This window comes from Pristis pectinata, chromosome 22, assembly GCF_009764475.1.
Source record: "Pristis pectinata isolate sPriPec2 chromosome 22, sPriPec2.1.pri, whole genome shotgun sequence".
Lineage (NCBI taxonomy): Eukaryota > Metazoa > Chordata > Chondrichthyes > Rhinopristiformes > Pristidae > Pristis > Pristis pectinata.
This window is the reverse complement of record NC_067426.1, coordinates 9521813-9544408: the sequence shown is the minus strand read 5'-3', so window position 1 is coordinate 9544408 and position 22596 is coordinate 9521813. Positions and strand designations below refer to the sequence as shown.

At 38.6% G+C, this 22596-nt stretch overlaps 1 protein-coding gene across 4 annotated transcripts in view; it reads left to right on the top strand.

Annotated features, from left to right (window-relative positions):
* Nucleotides 1-22596, top strand: part of epb41a (erythrocyte membrane protein band 4.1a) — a 157201-nt gene that overhangs the window by 36471 nt on the left and 98134 nt on the right. The window contains exon 1 of one of the 4 annotated variants that reach the window (XM_052036177.1): nt 7601-7843. The exons of 2 other annotated variants lie outside the window; for them this stretch is intronic. In XM_052036177.1, coding sequence (XP_051892137.1) covers nt 7806-7843 — 38 coding nt within the window. In that variant the 5' untranslated portion in view covers nt 7601-7805. Of the gene's footprint in view, nt 1-7600; nt 7844-7897; nt 8047-22596 lie in introns of those variants that run through there. One more of the 4 variants, XM_052036178.1, reaches the window with a different exon arrangement.

Sequence of the window (22596 nt, the reverse complement as noted above, 5' to 3'; positions counted from 1 at the left end):
CAAGTGCACTTCCTCATTAACCCATTGCTCTTTTAACAATTCCAAAGGTCCTCTCACCCTATGTCCAAATACAAGCTCAAACGGACTAAATCCTATTGACTCCTGGATTGATTCTCTAACGGCAAACAAAAGTAAATGAATACCTTCGTCCCAATCCTTTGTGTTTTCAAAGCAATAAGTCTTCAGCATATTTTTGAGAGTAGAATGAAATCTCTCCAGAGCTCCTTGAGATTCTGGGTGATATGCAGATGATACAATCTGCTTTGCTCCCAGCTCATAGACTATTTGTTGAAAAATTTTTGACATAAAATTACTACCTTGATCAGATTGGATTTCTTTTGGCAAACCAAACAAGGTAAAAAATTTTAAAAGAGCCTTTGACACCATCTTGGCCTTAATATTTGTAAGGGGTATTGCCTCTGGAAATCTAGAAGTGGCACACATGATGGTTAACAAATACTGATTTACAGTCTTAGACTTTGGTAATGGGCCAACACAGTCCACAATCACCTTCGAAAAGGGTTCACCAAAAGCAGGAATTAGTTTCAACGGAGCCACAGGGGGTTTTTGATTTGGTTTACCTACCATCTGACATGTGTGACAGGTTCGACAAAACATCACCACATCTTTTCTCAAACCAGGCCAATAGAATTGTTTCAAGATCTTCCCTACAGTTTTATTCACACCAAAATGACCACCCAAAGGCATACTATGGGCCAGGTTTAAAATCTCATCCCTATAAACTTTTGGAACAACAACCTGATGAATAACTTCCCATTCCTCATTAACAGGAACATGAGGAGGTCTCCATTTCCTCATTAACACTCCATTTTTGACATAGTATCCAATTGGCACTTTTTCAATCTCCTCACATGAGAGTGCTTTTTCTTTCAATTCTGTCAATTCAGGGTCCTTTGTCTGTTCCACCATAAAATCCTTCCTCAACAAAGACAAATCTTTAAATTCAGGCTCACTGTAAGGATGTTGATCCTCCAGTGAAGACAGAAAAGTCTCAGATAAGGCATCATAATTTTCTTCCTGTTTAGGACTGTCACAAGGAACCACATCAGACTGCATCGGACTGTCTGTCTTGGCTAATTCTCTAGCTCTAGCTCGAGTCACCGCACATGATGGGTAAACATCTGGATCATTCTCAGACTCATCAATCCTTGGTTTGGTCGTTAACCGTACCACAGGAACAATTTTTCCATCTGCAAGGTCATTTCCCAATAACAAAGAAACTCCTTCCACTGGCAAACTAGGTCTTATCCCTATCTCGACTGGTCCTTCTACGAACTTTGACTTTAAAATCACCCTGTGTAAAGGGACAGACATGGTGTCATCTGTAACGCCTCGCACTAGATTTACCTCACCAGTGTCACTTTCTTCACCAAAATTTAAAACACTGTCCAGCAAGAGAGATTGACTAGCCCCAGTATCTCTAAGAATTTTCACTGGCACCTGGGGTGACTCATCATTCAGTGAAACAAAACCCTCTGATACATAAGAACGGAATTCCTTTCTCACCTCTTCCAACTTTTCCGCTTTTACCTCTTGCAAGGACTGATCTTTAACAGCATCTCCTAAACCTTTTTGATTTTTAATTGCCTGAAAGCAAGCATTGGGCACAGCTTCCTTCCTTTTCTTCAAAAGGGCACAATTAGATATCACATGGCCAGGTTTCCTACAGTAATAACAAGTACGCTCAACAGGTTTCTCCAGCCCTGGCTTCTTTTCATCCTTCCCTTTTTGATAACCTCCCAATTTAATCTCCGGTTTACCTGGATTGTCTTTGTAACTCTTTTGAAAGGTTTTAGGTTGTCCCCATTTGGATTTATGGGTTAAAGCATAATCATCTGCCAACCTAGCAGTTTCTTGTAAAGTTTCCACTGCCTTTTCATTTAAATATGTTGTTAACTCAGCTGGAACACATCTTTTAAAGTCCTCCACCAGTATGAATTCTTTCAATTTATCAAAATCGCCATCTACATTTTTAGCCATGTACCATCGTTCAAAACATATTCTCTTTCCATTGGCAAATTCCATATAAGTCTGATCTGCAGATTTCCTCAAGTCTCTGAATTTTTGTCTATAAGCCTCAGGGACCAATTCATAGGCCTTCAATATAGCTTGTTTTACCTTGGTATAATCAGCTGCATCCTCAGCAGACAAAGCAGAATAAGCTTTTTGAGCTTTACCTTTAATCACACTCTGTACCATAAGAGCCCATCCTTTCCTTGGCCAGTTTGAACTCACAGCAACCTTTTCAAAATGTTGGAAATACTGATCAACCTGATCTTCTTCAAAAGGAGGGACTAATCGAACCTCCCTGCTGGCTGAAAAACCATCATCAGAATCAGATTCCGAACTCCTACGCTTCATTTGTAACTCATGCTGCCTCTGTTTTTCCCTCTCCTCTGCCTCAAACTTTAACCGAATTAGTTCCCGTTCAGCCTCTAACTTCATCTGAGTTAGCTTTTGTTCGGCCTCTAATTTATTTTGTTCTCGTTCAGCCTCTATCTTTAACTGGGTTTGCTCTCGTTCAGCCTCTATCTTTGCCAGCTGCACCTGTGCCTCAGAAATTGCTATTTCACTGCCAGGAAACTGTTTTAACACTTCCTTCTCAAACACCTTCTTTTCCACATAATGGCCAGCTATCAGTCTCTGAATATCTGCCTTTCTCATAGACTGCTTTACTTCTGTAAGGTTTAGCCTTGTAGCAATCTTTATCAGATCATCCTTTTTCGCCACCTCCAATCCCTTTTGGGTTGGTGACTCCAAAAATGCCTTAATATCCATTGCTGCTGGTTTCCACACACACAAGCCAATTAAAAAGAATTTATCAGTCCTCCCTCAACAATCTTTGGATTGAATCCCGAACAAATCTTGTCAATCTGGGGAACGATCCCAGATGACACTCGTTAAGCTTTGGATTGGATCCCGGACGAATCTCGTTAACCTTGGGAACTATCCCGGACGAACCCCCAATTTTGTCACGAACCAGCAACAAAAGAAACACACTGAGCATGATTCAGTGTTAAAAACTATTTTATTAATTACTACTTATGATAATACGTAAAATAAAAGTAAAAATGTTAGTATGTTAGAATTCAAAAATGTTAAACCTCGAACGTTAACCCCAAAACTAAACTCTTCGTGTGTGTGTGGGTGTGGCAAAGTCCAAAACTCCCAGTTCCGGAATGGTTCTTAAAGTTCAGTTCCGCAAGCCATAAGGTGAAACATGAGCAAGGGCTTCTTCAACAACCACCGTTGTCTGAAGATAAGGCGTAGATGTAGAAAAACATAGAGAGAGTACATACGAAATCCAAATGTTCCACGATGGAACCCAAACGACACTTCAGTGTTTGCTCGGTAGTGACTTCCTCACCCCGAAAAGCATCCGAATCGTGGTCGTCCACACACAAATATACCTGTTTCCTTCTACAGGTCAGCAACAAAGTGAACTCCACTGGATTACTTCCAACTTCCGTACATGGATTTCTATGGCAAACACAGTTATTGTTTCTCATCCATCGACAGAGAAAACAAGCAGGCTGGTGTCTCTCTCCCTTCTCTCTCTCTCTCTCCTTCTGCTTCTGCTGACTTATTCAACAACATCATTATGTCCTTTATCTTCTATTGACGTAAGCACGCCCCACACACACAAACACACACACTCTCTATCTTAAAGGGACTTTCACTGAGTCCGTAACAGGTCAAAAATCCGTTTGGACCGTTGGGGTCACCAATGTAGCGGGTGCTACCGCGATGTGAAAACAAGACATTAGTCGATGGGTTTCAGAACAAGAACTGGTTTATTTTCCCACCTTGCGTGGGCCTTTTAAGAGAGACTATTCCCGCCCACTCAAAACGGCAATGACGTATACGCTACGTCATCAAACCTCTCCCGCGCACGGGTTCTCCCTGTTGCTCGGGGAAGCCGAAGGCCCACCGCCATCTTTGGCCTCGCTGCTCCGACGACGCGCGACCTGACCACCGAGCTGGTTCGCTTGCTCGGACAGTGAGTCGCTACACATATGTTGAAAGAAATGGGATGTTTATTTTAAATATCAAGATTCAGCATAAATTTGAGTTGCTGTATCTTGTTTATTGGATTCCTGGAGAGTTGCTATGTGTCAGATGAATACATGACTTTTGCCCACAATTTGAAGAGTGGGAGCCATGGTGATAAGCCATGTTTTCAGAACAGACAGGGTGCAACAGGAGGAAGACCACATTGATGTGCAACTTGGAAGGAACATAAACATTGACAAGACTAAGTGTGCTTTTGAAGTCAAAAGACGGGATGCAATTGTGAAGGAGAGATGGACATCTTTATATTGAATTTGGGCTAGGAGTGTTAGAGGGCATAAGTAGAGTTAGAAACTGTTTGTTTGATGGGGAGTGTAATTGTTTAGAATAAATCTGTATGTCCGGGGAAGTAGTCGTAGCTTGATGTTAAGGTTAGCAGTTCAATCAAAGGCTTCTTCTGAGGCAATGTGAGTGGTTGTGATGCCACCAGAAATATATCTGTCAGGACAGGAGTTCAGTACAAGGATAGTCTGATTTGGGTAGCAAGTTAGGCTATTCCTTCCAGTCCACTTGTGGAGTAGATGACCATGTCTTCCCTGACCCATTTTCAAGACTTGAGGGTTGTCCAGGATTTCTTCTATGACATTGTTTGTGTCAGTTACCAGCTGTGGTTGTTTAACATGAAAAGAGACAATGAGTTCCAGTCAGGCCGAGGTAGCATCAGCAAAATGAGTAACTTGGAAGATATGGGAGTATTGGTTTATGTTGTCACAAAAAATTTTGTAGATAATCCCTTGATTTTAGTCAGAGGTTATAGAAAATCACCTCACTAATACCACCAACTTCACTGAAGTCAATGCCACCAGCACTGACACAATGATCCTTGTGCACCAAGACACTGGAAAATGTACATTTGTGCATAGATGCCAGATCTTTTTGTGCCTCTAAATGGGTCTTCCGCTCCTGGCTATACTTGGAGATCCCATGCTGGTTAGAAGTAAAGCTACAAGGACTCGAAGCATTTCTCAAGAAAACAGATGTGGTCATAAGCTGAAAGGAATCAATCACCCTTAATAGTGACACATTGTCCATCAGGGAGTGATCTGCTTCAGGGTGAAATGCTCATCCCTCAAAGTTGAGAAAGAGGGAATCCTCTGCCAGAAGGTGCTGACAGGTAAGGAAATGCCTCTGCCTTCTGTAGACAGTTTCTATGTTCTAGCATTGGACTTCTCTGTCTTCTTAGATTCCAAATGTAATTCTCTGGTAGTGATCGTGCTTGAATAGAGGCTTCACTGACCATGACCCACAATGTGTATTGCCTAAACAGCTCTGTTATTTGAGTAGAGTATTAAATGTACGAAGTTGTATAGCAGGCCTATCTTGGGGACACTGGTAGTTTTATACATTGTTTCCCAATTTCCTTTGCCTGTATTCCCTGCATCATTTTCATGTTCATGTTTGTCTCTTTTGCCTTGATACTCATCCTTGCCAGTTCTGTACTGTACTGATAAAAGACCAATGACCTGAAAGGTTAACTCCTTGTCCTCTTCTTTCCATAAATGTTACCTGACCTACTGAGTATTTCCAACATCTGTGGTAACTTGCTTTTGAAGTGTATTGTGTTTATTTTTTTTTGGGGGGGGGGTTATTAATCTACTATTATCTTTACCATTTTTGGTAATAAATATTTTAAATATTTACACCATTGGTCTAAATCTATGAATAAGAAATTTTGTTCGCAGTGTAGAAGTGACAACTTAGAATATATAAAAACACTCTGCTCTAGAAACTTATTTCAGAAATGAAATATTTGCATGGTCATAATTTCACTTGAATGCAAAATTCAAAAATTTCTTTTGGAGCCAAAGTGTTAATTTTACAGTGTTTATAATTATCATAGTTACAAAGCACAGAAATGGGCCCTTCACACTGCGCCCATGCTGGCCTTGTCGTCTATCTACGCTAATCCCATTTTTCTACCACCTCATCTGGCAATGAGTTCCAGATATCAACCATTGTCATTTTTTTTAAACTTTCCCCTTGGATCCCCTTCAAAACTCCTTCCTCTTACCTTAAACCTTTGCTTGCTTGCTTGCTTTTGATACTCTTGCCATGGGCAAAAGATTCTGACTATCTACCCTACCTATACATTTTATATGCCTCTATCACATCACCCGTCAGTCTTCTTCACTCCAGGGAGAACAAGCCCAGCCTATCTAATCTTTCCCCATAACTCAACTCTTCCAATCCAGACAACATCCTGGTGAATCTCCTCGCACCCTCCCCAGGTGCATCCTACAATGTGGTGATTATGACAGATTGATTTTGAAGTTTAAATCCTATGTAATGAGCCTTGCAGGGTAGTATTATGAAGCCCATGGAAATTTTCATCTTCACAAGAGTTCACAAATTTGTTTTAGCATATGGATTTTTATAAATATTAAAAGCCTGATATTGCAGAAGTCTGAACAAATTTCAAATCGTCATATAAAATGTTAAGTTTTTTTTCCTCTGCTCTAATCTTTCCTTTTCTTTGCTTCCACTCCTGAATACAATAAGTCGCGTTCAACATCTCCAAAGGTATAGGTAACTCTCCGACAGGTTATGCCCTGTATATAGATTAAATATTGGACTCTCGAGGACGCCGCAGTTCTAAAAATACGTTTTGGCTTAACTTGCCCGCCCCAAGTTCAAGGCTTCAAAGCAATTGTAGCTTTCCCATTACTTCCCGGTCTTAAATCGACTAACTGCATAAAACGAGCAGATTATAACCGTATAATTTTTGCAGTATAATAATTAAAATGTGTTAACATTACTCCGGTTCTTATTATAAATCTGTTACTATGAATACAATCTTTACATTTGTGAAGATTGAAGAAATCGCCATCTTTGTACTGTTCCGATCCTTATTGCTATGGTAACTACTTGGTTTTCTAAAAGCAGATGCTATGTTTGCGTGTTCTCTCCCTAGGCCTTGCTGCATTACAATACAGCTGTTCATTTTTTTGCTTTATTGTTCTGCCGTCTCTTGCCCCTCCCCATCTGTAAGCTTCATTGGTCAACAGCACACACTCAATTTACTGTTTAAATACACTTTCTTTGGCTAAGAACCGTCGTACCTGAATGTGCTATTTTAATGTCACAAATTTTCATTAGCTCCAGTGCAGTAGTATAATGTGAAAACAGTTTGCGTGTATCCAAATCCAACGTCTCCTTTAAAAACAGACACATCCTAATCCCAATAATCTCCAATTTTGCATTCACCATGAGGACCACTGCTCCACTGTGAACCACGGCGCACGATTATGAATCGTTTATGGCTACCTAATTGTATTTGATTTTTAAAATCTATTTGAACATATTAATGAACATTCGTGTAGTTCATTTAATTTCCATGCCCAGGCTTGAAGAGTCAGTACCTTTGAGGTATCAAAAGCTTTAATTGATCAGAACAGCGGTTGTTGCCTTTAGGATCGGAAGAGTGAGGGAAGAATACAGAATGGTACTGGAGGAAAAAAATAGTATTTCAGTCATCTTCAAACATCTCGATAAACATGCCGGATTTTATTAAGACACGTACTCTGCATACGTGAGTGACTGAAACGTTTAAGGTAACTGTTTCTAGTACGATCCTGCAAGCTGAGTGGAGCCCGAACAGTGACACCTGGCGTGGGAGGCGCTGGAATATTTCTGTGCTACGTTTACGAGTTGTTGACATGCCCTGAACCAGGGTACTCGGGGTTGTGCTGTTTGCTATTGCTCTGGCACGCTCCATGGTGTTCTGTCTTTTTACTCAGCGATTGGATACAAGGTGAGTTAGGTTATTGTGATTGGTGCGTTTGAGTCGATAGCTGCTTATTTTACATGCACTGATCCACCCATAACAGAAACTGATACTTGCCATGAGTTTGGAGCTTTCGTACAATATATAGTATTGTATAAGTGAGGTTTTTTTAAAAAAAGATCTTTGGATGTTTTTCTTCCTTTTGATATTATTGCTTTCTGCAAATCAAGGTGAGCTGCTCTGAGCTTAGCTTTGTATTGTAAGCATATTTCCTTTTAATTTTGTTACTTTGTTGTCATGTTTTTAAACAGACGCCATTTTGCACCGAGGTATTAATTGTGCAGCATTATCCTTCAATGAAGCATCTTTTGAACAAGTTCTCGAGTGTACGCGAGCAACTAGATGAAATAATTTTAATTTTCGTTTAACATTTTGTTTCTGTTTCAGCGACTTTTTTCCCATTATAGCAATATTCTTGCCTTGTTGTGATGGTCAACCTTTTTCTATAAACTTCCACATAGTTTGTGTAAATTTAACATTGTAAGCATTCATACTTGATTTGTGCATGCAGAAAGACAGCATAGTGTAGCTCTTGCTGTTTCATTACATCTGTTACCCTTTGCTCTGGCTGCGAAGCTGCTTATTTGTTTTGAACAATTGCAGTATCCTTATACAAACAATGAACTTTAGCTGTTGTTACCGATCAGGGCAAGGCACTCTTCCTTTGTATGTGAATTTATTTTTTAAAAAAAATGTTTGTGCATTGTTTGCGAATGTGATGTTTCGGAGCTAGTTGTAAATAGGCTGGTCAGTAGGGGGGTCTCCTTTGTTTCGTTTTCTTTTGTGTTGCCAGCCTCCTGCTGTCTGGAAAGCAGGATTGGGGGTGGGGAGGCTTAATTCTTACGTGTTGTCATCGAACTGCTGATTTAACTACATCTTCCTTGTGGGATTTGAACTCTTGTTTCCAAAATGCACTAGTCTGGATTTGGAAGAAAAAAATCTGTAGGTGTTATAAAAGTCAATTTCAGAAAAGCACTTTAGCGAAACCCTCTAATGCATAATTGTATTAAAAGGTTTAGTTTCAAAAACCTTGGTGATTTCATGAATAAGGTTAGGTTTTGAATAGGTTTCCCAGTCCCAAATGAAGTCTTCTGACTTTTGGGATTTGCATTTATTGTAAGATCCAAATTGTGGTCCCTCGATGCAACAGAAAGCTACTATTTCAAAATAACTCCCATTTAGTCCTTTTAAATCGTGGGGTTTAGTTTTCTTTTTTGTAGTATCAGTGGAGCCTCGGTGAGATTCATCAGCATAAATGACTGAGGAACTGTGAACGTGAGTTGCACTAAAACCACGTTTTCTACAAAATTCTATACCGATTCATGATTCAATCTACCTCGTTAGACCTAGCCCACAAAACTGTCCACGCCCCCATGTTGAAATTGCGCGAGTCGATCAATACTTGGGCTCGGGATGGCTCTGAATGCATTAACTTTCAGAAAACATGCCAGTCAATCAATTTGTACTCAAGATTTTTTTGTCAATCATTAATTTATTAAGAAAACTATCTTTAATAAAATAGTACCTTAATTAAATGTAACATTAATTTGCTATCTTTACCTCTGATTAAAGATTTGTTTAACTAGTTTTTGTTATATTAGTTTAAAAACAAAGTTAAAATTGAAGATGCTGGTAATCTGAAATTAAAAAAAAATCATAAATTAAAACTCCTGATGAAAGATCATTGACCTGAAACGGTAATTCTTCACAGATACTGCATGACTTGTCAAGTCTTTCCAGCCTGTTTTGTTTATATTTCATTTGTATTAAAGCAGGTTTGTTTCAGGTGATGTATTGAAAGCATTTAAAAATTCTTGCTTTTGCAGATTTGAACCCACTTCAAGCAGCAGTAATAAAAATTTAGTTGATTGTTGCTCTTAAAGGAGTGTTTTCTAATTGTTTAAAATAACCACTTTCTCACTCACAGCAGGTTTTGTGATAATTAAGATTGTCACGAACCAGCAACAAAAGAAACACACTGAGCATGATTCAGTGTTAAAAACTATTTTATTAATCACTACTTATGATAATACGTAAAATAAAAGTAAAAAAAAATGTTAGTATGTTAGAATTCAAGAATGTTAAACCTCGAACGTTAACCCCAAAACTAAACTCGTCGTGTGTGTGTGTGACAAAGTCCAAAACTCCCAGTTCCTGAATGGTTCTTAAAGTTCAGTTCCGCAAGCCATAAGGTGAAACGTGAGCAAGGGCTTCTTCAACAACCACCGTTGTCTGAAGATAAGACGTAGATGTAGAAAAACATAGAGAGAGTACATACGAAATCCAAATGTTCCATGATGGAACCCAAACGACACTCCAGTGTTTACTCGGTAGTGACTTCCTCACCCCGAAAAGCATCCGAACCGTGGTCGTCCACACACAAATACCTGTTTCCTTCTACAGGTCAGCAACAAAGTGAACTCCACCGGATTACTTCCAACTTCCATACATGGATTTCAGTGGCAAACACAGTTATTGTTTCTCATCCATCGATAGAGAAAACAAGCAGGCTGGTGTCTCTCTCCCTTCTCTCTCTCTCCTTCTTCTTCTTCTTCTTCTTCTTCTTCTGATTTGTAGTTTCTTGAAAAAGTGATATCGTAGTGAGAGCTAAAATCCTCCAGCAAGGTGAACGTGCGCCAGGAAACGGCTTGGAGGTCGCGCTGGGCTGTCCTGGGCTGTTCGAGTCTGCTCCCGGCTGCTGAGCTACTTACAGGGGAGATCAGGACCAGGAGCAGGAGGTCCCGGGACCAGAGTCGAACAGCCCAGGACAGCCCAGCGCGACCTCCAAGCCGTTTCCTGGCGCACGTTCACCTTGCTGGAGGATTTTAGCTCTCACTCCGATATCACTTTTTCAAGAAACTACAAATCAGAAGAAGAAGAAGAAGAAGAAGAAGAAGAAGGAGAGAGAGAGAAGGGAGAGAGACACCAGCCTGCTTGTTTTCTCTATCGATGGATGAGAAACAATAACTGTGTTTGCCACTGAAATCCATGTATGGAAGTTGGAAGTAATCCGGTGGAGTTCACTTTGTTGCTGACCTGTAGAAGGAAACAGGTATTTGTGTGTGGACGACCACGGTTCGGATGCTTTTCGGGGTGAGGAAGTCACTACCGAGTAAACACTGGAGTGTCGTTTGGGTTCCATCATGGAACATTTGGATTTCGTATGTACTCTCTCTATGTTTTTCTACATCTACGTCTTATCTTCAGACAACGGTGGTTGTTGAAGAAGCCCTTGCTCACGTTTCACCTTATGGCTTGCGGAACTGAACTTTAAGAACCATTCAGGAACTGGGAGTTTTGGACTTTGTCACACACACACACGACGAGTTTAGTTTTGGGGTTAACGTTCGAGGTTTAACATTCTTGAATTCTAACATACTAACATTTTTTTTTACTTTTATTTTACGTATTATCATAAGTAGTGATTAATAAAATAGTTTTTAACACTGAATCATGCTCAGTGTGTTTCTTTTGTTGCTGGTTTGTGACAAGATGAAACTTAAACTGTCTTCTTAAACATTCAATTTCTTGATTTGTGCTTGCTGAGAATTCCAGCTTCTCTAACATTTTAGCATTTGGCATCTTTATATCTCATCAGCCTGTAAAGTGCCACATTTCAATGTGTGATTCATAGTGGGCAATATATGTAAACATAAGATGCACTCTACTGTACTTGGGTTGCTTCCGACACCATTTGTATGTGAATGATAAAATGTACTTTTGTTAGAGTTAGTTTACAATAGCAAATGTTTCAATATTTGTGCTTTTGCACAGCTTGTCATTCACCCAATTCATCACTTTAAGTTGCTCTCACTATAAATTTAGTCGGTTTCTAAACACGTGTTTCATTCTTTTATGTAGAGAAGTTCTTGTGACAGCATTGATTAATATATTCATCATTGTACAGAGCAACGTGAATGCACAGAGGAACCCTATTTGGTTTATTTCTCAGCCAATATTATAAAACTGAGGGATCTAGATGAGTGAACAGGAAGAATGTATTTCCCTTCAGCTGAAGGATCAAAAACTGGGGAGAGCTTTTAAAAGTAACTAGTAGAAGGATTTGGCAGGAGATGAGGAAATATTATTTATATTCATGCAGTGTAGAAGTCTGGAACTCCTTTCCAGAAAGGGTAGTGGAGGGAGAAATCTTCATTTTGTTTTAGATGCTTGAATATGTATCTAAAGAACTGTGACCTGCAGGGTTATGGATCTACTGCTTGGAAGTTAGATTAGGTTGGTTAGCTCAAAGGCTGGAATGAATAATCTCCTCCTAAGTTTTCTAAGATGTGATCTGTGGTCTAATGTAATATGGACAAAATTTTTATTTCAAATATCACCTTGAACATTTCTGGAATGATGCTGTTCCATTTGTATTTAAATCAACATTATTACATGTGAACATGAGTTAACTAGTAAAAACGATTCCTTAAACAGTTTACCAGTTATAGTGAATTATTAAAGTAACAAGAAAATGTCCATAGGCTATACTGTTAAAAGTATCATGCCAAGTACTAGAGGTAAAAATCAAAGTGAACAGACTATCAGAAGGGTTGTATAATAAAACATTTTTTTATTTTGGACTAGAAAGATTTGATTGGTGTTTTAGAAGCTTCTGTATTGAAGCTGTTATTAATTACTATAATCAGTGTAATATCTGGTGCTTGGCATTGAGGGATGCCAACTGAAACATGAAGATTATGGTGAATTGTGAAAAACCTGGAGGAGTAATTGGAATAGGGGAGCAGAGTGACATTTGATGTGCAGATACACAAATAATAATGATTGAACCCTCACATAAGTCTGTAAGATGAATGGAAACCTTTATTTTGAATCTATAGATGTAAAAAAATATTTAAGGAGATGCAGAGATTGGGACAAAGTGGGGGGGGGGGGCAGTGTATTTACACTCTGGACATCCCATTACAGGCTGTCCCTGGTTTTTGAACACCTGACTTGTGGACAAACCCTATAGACAAACAAGTTCCCATAATATCAAATTCAAAAGTGTAATGTACATATGTTTATTTTGACAAACAGCAGAACTGGTTTCCTCCCTCCACTTTTAGTAATTGTTCTTATCAGAATTGTGTGCTTTTGATGCCATTCATTACAATACTGTGGAGGTATGGTTACCATATTGATTTTATTTTGTGTGTATTTTCCCACTTAAAGACAAATTTAACTTATGGATATCTATAAAAACAGAACCCATTCATTACCCGTGAACCATCTGTGCAAGAAAGTTATAACAGCAGTGGAAGTAGTACAGTGAAGGTATTCCAACATATTGATGGGGTGAGAAGGTTCAGTTGCTGTGAGAAGTTGAGCTTATCATAAGAATTGAAGGGTGTTTTGATGGAGGTCTTTTCTAACTTGTTGAGAAAGCATTGAGGTCATAAATTTTAACTTTTTCATTAAAAAAGGTAACTGGAGGGGTCAAGGAAAAAAAAGTCTTCAAAGATGCTGATTAGAACATGACCTTTCTGTAATAGTTCTTACTGAAGCAGAAATTAAGTTCTTTTAACAGGGATTTCATTTGCTTCGGCAATGGAAGGAATATTAAAATATTTGAGAAGTAAGTCTGAGAATTGGGTTAGTCTGTGACCTAGCGAAAAAAAAATCTCCTTTTGAGCTGATGGGTCAAATGGACTGTGTCTTGGTTATGGAGAGAGAGGGAGAGCACAGAAGTGGCCCTTTGGTCCACCGTCCAAGCTGACCATCAAATGCCCATTTACACTAACCCTACATTAATTCCATGTTTCGTTCTCCCCACACTCTAATCAGTGTCCAAATTCTACCACTCACACACACTGGGGAAATTTACAGTGACCAATTTAACTTGCTCATCTAAGTGTTTTTGGGACATAGGAGGAAACCAGAGCCCCGAGAAGAAATCCACACAGTCACAAGGTGACCATGCAACTTCCACACAGACAGCACCTGAGATTGAACCTGTATCTCTGGCACTGTGAGGCAGCAGCTCTACTAGCTGGGCCACTGTGTCACCCTTGCTGTGCTGCACTGTTGTGTGATGCATGGTGAGTCTATATTGTAATTTGCTTACCTTGCATCGTTACATTAAAGTTTAACTTGTATTTATTTAGAATAACATTGAAAGTGATGCAACCAAACTAAGGGATATTGCAACATAGTTTCTGGTGTCAACTTCTGTGTGAGAGTGCCTCGACAGAAGTCATCAACACTGTTAATATTTACAATAGTAGATGTGGATAGTTAAAAAGTATTGAGGACATACATGGGCGATATTGCAGGAAAAAAAATTCAGACTAACTTGTTCACAAAAATAACCCCGTGGAACTATTTTCCCCTTAAACAGGAATCTTTCAATTCTTGAATTTTTGTTCAATTTTAGCATTTTAAAAAATACATTTATGGATATATTGCCAAGATTTAGTTATTAAAATCTCAGGGTTTTCTAACATCGTGCAGTGGTTCGTACTCAGATGGTACTGAGGAATTGCAGTGTAAATGTAACAGGTGATTTTGTTGGATGTTTTTCCAATTAAGTTTGCATTTTTAAGTAGAATAGTTGACTAGCTTTGTCTTGTAAGGCTTCAATTGGGAACAAAGTGTTCAATTAATATAGTAAGAATTACAAAAAGGTTTTCTAGGTTAAACAATTTTGTCACTTAAACTGCCATTATGTTACCATTCTTAGTTATAAACTTCCAAAACCTCCAGATAATGCCAATGTTTATGGTTCCTGTTGAGAAGTATGGTAGAGTACCATGGATTAATTTCTCTGTTTGGAATTTCCTCCTCCTGTCATTGTCTTATCTCTTATCCTTGGACATTTGTATTCCTCTGATATCCTAGCAAGGTTAGCAACAACCTTATGAATATCAGTGCTGTATAGTGCATATTTTTGGACAATATTTATTTTTAAAAGACAATAGCTAATTTTGTCATTGGATTGAATATGAAAAGGTTCCACTTTGAAGTTGGCTAACCTCCATTCATAGCAGACAATGAGTGATATATTTATAATAATATGAGAATCGCATGTTTAATGTAGACATCAGCTTGCGTTAGTGGAATTTTTTGGGTGTCTGTGCCTTCAAGTAATAAGGGCAGTCTACATAGTAACTTGACATTGCAGTAGTTTCTCTTCCACTGCATGAATTCTTGTTTTAAAAAGATAATGGCTGGTGACAGTGATTAATTGTAAATTTCCAAAACCATTATAAACTTTAGGTTGCTAATTTCAAGTAATTGTTTAAGTACCTTCATTAGGAAATCTGTTGTATGAAAGTATTGTAAATTTTTCAGATGCTAATGCACTAATGGATACCTGTCAGTTCACATTAAGTATAAGTACGTAATATATTCTATAAATTTTGTCATTCAACATTGTATCAAGACACAGCATCTAATACAAATGTTATCTTATCCTGCTATTGATCAATTGAAATGTACTGGAGGACCACAGCCTTTTAGTGCCAATTAATTCATTTTTATAGGACAATTTGATGGGTGACCTAACAGGTGTTTGTAAAATTAAGGGGTATAGATAGGATAGATGGTCAGAATCCTTTTCCCAGGGCAGGGGAGTCTAGAACTAGAAGGCACAAGGGTGAGGAGAGAAATTAAAGGAGATCTGATGGGTAAATTTTGCATAGTGAATATCTAGAACGAGCTGCCAGAGGACATAAGAGGCAGATAAAATTACAATGCTTAAAAGGCGTTTGGACAGGTGCTTGGATAGGAAAGGAGCAAACGGGATTAGTGTAGATAAACATCATGGTTGGCCTGGACAAAGTGGGCTTGTTTCTGTGCCATATAAATTCTATAATTAACAAGCACCTTTGCTCATGTTTTCAGTTCTACTGTTTAAAAGAAAATATCTCAGGAGTATATGATCAGTAAAGAATTGTAATATTTTTACTGCAGTTTTAGTGTAATTAGAATCGTTTTAGATTTGAGGTCTGCACTGGTGCTCATGCAAAATGGTCCATTTCAATTTCTCAGTCTGGACCTCTTAACCAATTTATACTCCAAAGTTTAACATAAGTGTAAAGTCAAAGCCACTTCTCACCACTACTATACTACACTCCTGGAGTTTGAATGCATTATAATACATGAGAGAGAGTTTTATTCTTGCATTTACAGATTTTCTAAGATGCAGGTCCTGGTACTTTTGAAAATGTTTTATCACATACTGCTGGGTACAATTACTGCGCATGTGGAATACAATAATAAGGGACTGGATACAATTTCTTTTTGGTTACGTAATTCAATGGGAGGAGGGCACTTGCTTCAAGAATGTGCTTCAGAAGTACTCCTTTGCACTCCCAAACCCACTAATCCATCATGTCCATTTTCCCTTATTGGTCGTACTCCCATCCTTCAGTAATATTTGGTAAAGATTTAGAAAATATCTGTGCTTTAGATGACACACCTGAGGAATGAGTGGGTTAAGAAGGGAAAACCTTTTTTGTTCCTCAACGTGGAATAAACTCCTCCAGGTGAGACACCTCTACATTCCTCCATTGCTCCAAAATTCTACCAATGTGCTTTCTGTACTTACTGAATTTCAGACACCATTTGAATTGGAATTTCTCCTGAATTTGGAATTCACAGAAATGGAGTGGTAGGAAGTCTGCCTCCAATCCAAAGGACTGACTAAGAAATAGAACGTACATATGGGCTGTCAGTATTGTCAAATTGATCCTGTACTCTCCATTCTTCCTGAACTATTCACACGGCAGTATCTCCAAACCAGCCCGGCTGATGCAACATGCTACCTAAATCCAGGACCCGCTTCTAACATTGGCACCACTTGACATGCTCTGCTCCTCGGCAGCCTTCTCAATACACTCTCTGTCTTGAGAAGCTTTGTACAGTACTGTGTGCCCCCAACTATTGCTCATTGTTTGAATTTTTCCTCCCTATCTTCTACACCATGTTACTCCCTTGCATCATAGCTGAACTCTGGAAGTCTCTGACAATCAAGAAACCCTCATCGATTTGAATCCCATGTTAAAATCGTATCCGTGCACTCCAGCCTCAGGAGTGGCTAAGAGAAAAAATGTCTATGTTTAAGACAAATATTTGAGTCCTATTAAGCATTCCTGTAAACTTGCAGCATCAGGAAATACTACTTTTTTTTAAACAAAAAAAGTGCCATTAATTCATCACAAGAAAAGGTTATATCCATTTTGCATTGCATGGCACAGCAAGTCTGGCAACAAAATAGCTTGTTCTTTGAAAATTTGTATGACTTTTGTAAAGATGCATACAATCCATGTTGGGGTGATGTTGATGCTGTGCTTGTTTATATTCTTAACTACCAGTTTATTTTATCTTTTGCAATTAATCTCCAATGTCATTAAGATTAAGCAGATGTGCTGAAGTCCACTTTATCTGCCATCAGCAGATTATTTCTGCAGCTTTTGTTTTGATTGATCCACAACAACTCAGTAAGATCTCTCCCCATGGCCCAGCCTGTGTTCCTCTTTGCCAGCTGTTATTTAGTTTGTGGAGAGGAAAACATTTACCAGAACTGTTGGTCATTTATTCCAGTAACTACTGGCCTGCATTTATACACGCATTTGAGAAAATGGCATGTTTTCCACCTAAATGAAAGTATAATATGATAAATAATTTCACAAGTTTCTAAACAATAATCAAACTTGTTTTTGATGCAGCAGATCTTTTCAACTTGATCAATAGTTGGTGATCAGGCTACATGTTTTTTGTTCTTCCCCGATCGTAATGAATGACCTGAAGAGCCCCTCATACTCATCCCTCCTCATGGCAATGAACACATTCCAAAGAGTAATGTGGTGTATTATAACATGGTTATTTACAATCATAAGTATACACAGCTCAAAATATTAAAAATTTGGTCACCATATCACATTTGTAAGCAAAATAATAAGAATGTGACGCCACTAAAAAATGGAAAATGCTGTAGATACTTAGAGTGGCTCAGGCAACATCTGCAGTGTGAAAAGGAGTTAACCTTTTGGGTCAATGATCATCAGGGGGATTGGTATAGGGAACAATTGGAATGTCTATAAATGTTTGGAGACCAAGAGAATCCAGATGACACATGCAGTTAGTGCTAATTAAAGGTTGTTGGTAATTGTTGATTATGATTACCACTTGGTTCTCTCTAACCCTCTTCTTCCTCTGAATTAAAATATGCTTGTTTTCTCTCTTTTCGTTATGATGTCATTGACCTGAATGCTTCTATACCATGGATGCTACCTGACTTGCTGAATGGTTCCTGCTTTTATTTCAGAATTCCAGTGTATATGTAGTTTCTGATTTTTTTTCAGTACTGTAATTTAGTTGCTTTTGCTATAAAATGGTGCCTTCTCAGATTGAGAGACACTTGTGCATTTGCCATTCTGTTAGTGCCATTGGAGTGTCTGTTGATTTTACTGAAAATGAGTGAAGGGAAATTGGTCATAAATGTCATTGCTATTTTGGGTCTATCCAGCTTTGGGTAAATGCCCATGTCTCAGTCTGTGAAAAGAATGAGAATGAATAATGGTGTAATATTTTCTAAAGTTGGGTAATTTATTTGTAGAGTTTTTTTTAATGATCTGATATAGGTGCATGCTATTAAGGAGATGTTCATTTCCCTTCTGTCAGAGTTTTCACATCTTGAATAGGACACTATCTTCCATTTTATAACCTGTATTTGACACTTTGTATTGAGTTTTTTTTTGGTTCTTTGGTTTTACTCTAGTGGGAGTTCTCAGATTTTCATGTTGGGAACTCTCCAAGGGTATCAGCACAGCTTGGGGAACCTTTATCTTAAATTCCAAAACTTATTGCAAAATCTGTAGTCTTTGCAGTTTGCAGTTTTCTTAAAAAAAAATATTGGTACACAACAATAAGCATAGGATGTTAGTATGTCAGTAAATACAAAGAAGACGTGCAGGCAGAAATCTGAAAACCTTAGCAAAATGCAGAAATACTGTGAATAATTCTGGTTGAAATGCTGGTAGAGTTCTCAGCAGAGCTACGAGGCTGATCTCCACCTTCGGAGGTAAAAAGACTGAACAACTTGAGCTTACTAACTTGGAAAAGAGATGTTTAAGTGTTGATCTTCGTGCACAAGATATGTATATACAGACTGTTGATACCAAATGATCTTTAAAAGTGAATTGCAAGATGTAATGAGATAGGAAGGAGGTGAGTGAAAGAACAGGTTGAAAGCAGTAGAAGGCAAATTTAAGGCAGGTATCAGCAATTTGTTCTTCACCCAAAGGGAGATCACGTGACAAAAGCTCCCAGAGTAAACTTGGTGATGATACAAATTCAGGAATTACTTTGATGCCACACTGAAGGTTGTCTGAGTATGGTGGAGAGGACAGTAGTGGTGGCATGTCTTGAGATGATGCATAATGACCAAATCAATTGCCTCTTGTCTGTAACAACCCTGATCTTGGTAAATGTTCTTTCCTTCACTTTTTTTTACACACAAGTTACAAGTTGACCTTAATAATTTTGTTTCTAGAAGAGTGGGGTTATAGTCACACTTCAGAAAGCTTAAAGCTCTGATGAATGTGGTGGGAGAGGAAGGTGTGCAATACTATCATCCTAAAATAGTATCTCTAATTGGTTTATTTTCATTTTGTTTATTTAACAAAAAAAATACATTCCCCAAATGTGTTAGGAACATTCTAGGAATCAGATTAGTAGGGTGGTTAATGTCTGTAAATTGGACCAGGTTAAGACATAGCTGATTTCCTGTTATTTTAGGGTTCATTGATTTCTAAGGGAGCCTGATGTGCATATAAATACTTTCTTTTTTGACCTTCAGTTTCTTGGTTGGATAGTCATTGCCTTTCTCAGTGCTTGATGGTGGTTGGTGCAGTGCCCTAAATAATTACTGAAGATACCTGGCTGCAGAGGAAGCTGTCTGAGATTGGCAATTGGTAAAGATTTATTCGAGGAAAGAGCACCAATTGGAGAACACACAGATTTTTGTAGTATTTAAGAAAATAGCAGGGGCAGCCTAGAGTAAGATGGAGTTAGAACAGCAAGAGTGGTAACTGAACCTCTGGAGAGCTGCTGAAGCTTTTGTTGGTGTGGGTATTTCAGCTTTTTGCTCTCTGTTGTACTTTTCTATTCTAAGCAGAGAGAGACCAGGAAAACCTAGAGGAAATTAAATGGCAATAGACAAAGTGTAAAAGTAGTTATTTCTGTTGATTCAGAAAAGGAATTGAGATGATGACTGTAACAGTCCTCAAAAGTCCTTATCTGAATAGAATTAGGATACCCTGTTTATCTGTTGTCTTGTGTCAGATTTGTGTAAAAGAAGGGATGCCACTTGGAGATATGAAGCATGAGGAGGGAAATTTTTAATTTTGAAATGGATCAAAATTTCACTCGTGAACCATACTGTTTATTCTTTGCTGTAGTTAACAGTGCACATTGAATGGATGCAGTATGAACATCATTAGTCAGTCATGCCAGCTCTTATTGCCTCCACATTAGTGTGCCCACTTATTGAGAGACTGTTTGGTTGTCCATTCTCATTAATTTATGGTATCTGGTACTTGTAATCCCAATATGGGTTGTGATTAATTAGTGTTGAGCTCTTCCCATGTCACTTTCTATGACATATTTCTTTTAGGATTTAGAGACGTAAAGCTTTATATATTCAAATTAATGACTTTTGATACTGAACAACTGTGACAATGTAATTCAATGAAGCACTAGGAATTAAGGTCTTTATTTAAAATTAAATTTATTTATCCTTCCTATTCCAACTACTGGAGCAGTACCATGAGTATTGGATGCGCCGCAAAGTATGCAGGAAAATTGATCTGAAAGATTCAAGTAGAATTAACTCTGTTTTTGCTGTATGTCATTGAGTTGCTGAAGCATAACTTCTTTTTTGTTGCCCCAGCTTGTGTCGGGTAACTCAGCAAAAACCTAAAACTTGTCCTTTAGTAGTATTGCTATTGTAGTAATATTAAAATGGGCTTCAACATCTTGGATTTATTCAGATAGTGAATTCTACATACTATTAATTCTGCTTGAAATGTTGAACTCAGTGCATTTCCACATGAAAAATACAGAGATGGGCAGACATGCAGCTTGAAATATTCATATCAGTTCTGTCCTCAGATGGATACTGCACACAACCACAGACATACATGTAAGCAGACACAGAATGAAGATATTGCTGAGTTATCAGGAATGAACATATTCACAGGGAATGGCTGCTGGGGAAATGGGTGAATTTATGCAAAGAAAATATAATACTTGTATCAAGAGGTTATTGAATTTTCCCTGATTCTGCTCTAACGCCATCTACAATTTTGCAGATGACACCACCGTAGTGGGCAGTATCTCAAATAATGGTGCGTCAGAGTACAGGAAGGAGATGGAGAGCCCAGTGCCATGGTGTCATGACAACAACCTTTCCCTCAATGTCAGCAAAACAAAAGAGCTGGTCATTGGCTTCAGGAAGGAGGGTAGTGCACATGTTTACATTGAGAGGGTTGAGAGCTTCAAGTTCCTAGGAATGAACATCACCAATAGCCTGTCCTGGTCCAACCACATAGACACCACGGCCAAGAAAACGCACCAGTGCCTTTACCACCTCGGGGGTGGGGTGGGGTCAAAGGAAATTTGGCATATCCCCTTTGTAATGTACTCTTTTGCCAAGTATGCAAATGGATTTATGTTGCTTGTTACGATATTCATAAAAATAATAACTAATGTATGCAGGTGGATGGGAGAAATGAGAAAAGTAATATTGGGACATTATAGTTGGGAAGTGCTGTTAATATAGTTTAATTGCTATCTAATTTTGTCTAACTGACCAGGACTGTTTAGTGGTAATGTCATGATCAATTCTCCATGCTTCTTCCACCCCTCCTTCCAACATGGCGAAAACTCAAATTGCGTGATGTCCGTAATCTTGTATCACATATCGTGTGAAGCAATTGATTCAGTTGGCTGATAACTGCATGTAGCAAAGCAATTTTGTAATAGCTTATCAGATTGGGCCAGATCTGGCCTGCTCATACCTTCCCCTTTTTAAAAAAAAATGCACTGTCGCTCTCGCTCTCACTCTCACACTCCCCATGGCCACATTGCAGATGTACCTCACAGAATTAAAGATGGTTGCTGAAGGCCAGTCATCCCAACCCTAGAGCATCACTGCACAAGGTCTTCAGGTTGTGTCCTCAGCGCAACCATAACCTTCGGCTGTATTAATAATGACCCCTTTCCATTGTAAAGTTAGAAATGAGGATGTTTGTTGACAGTTGCATAATGGTCTATTTTATTTGCAATTCTAGCAAATGTAGCAGTCCACATTTGTATATAGCCTTGTTCTTCTCGGGCCGTCCCTTTAGAATTGAGGAGGACTTAATTTCAGTCTGAGTTTTGTGGCTTCTAAGTCATGGTGTAATATAGGACAGATGCAGGCCCTTCAACCAAGATGCCCATATCCCTCTAAACCTTTCCTATCCATGTACCTATCCAAGGGTCTTTTATTGTACCTGCCTCAACCACCTCTGGTAGCTCATTCCATATGTGCACCTCCCTCTGTGTAAAGAAATTACCCCTCTGGTTCCTTTTTAAATCTTACCCCCTCACCTTAAACCTTTTGATTTCCTTTCCCTGGGGAAAAAGACTGTGCATTCGCCCTATCTGTGCCCCTCATAGAGGTGTATAAAACCTCCTGTAGGTCACCCCCCAGTCTCCTAAGCTCCAAGGAA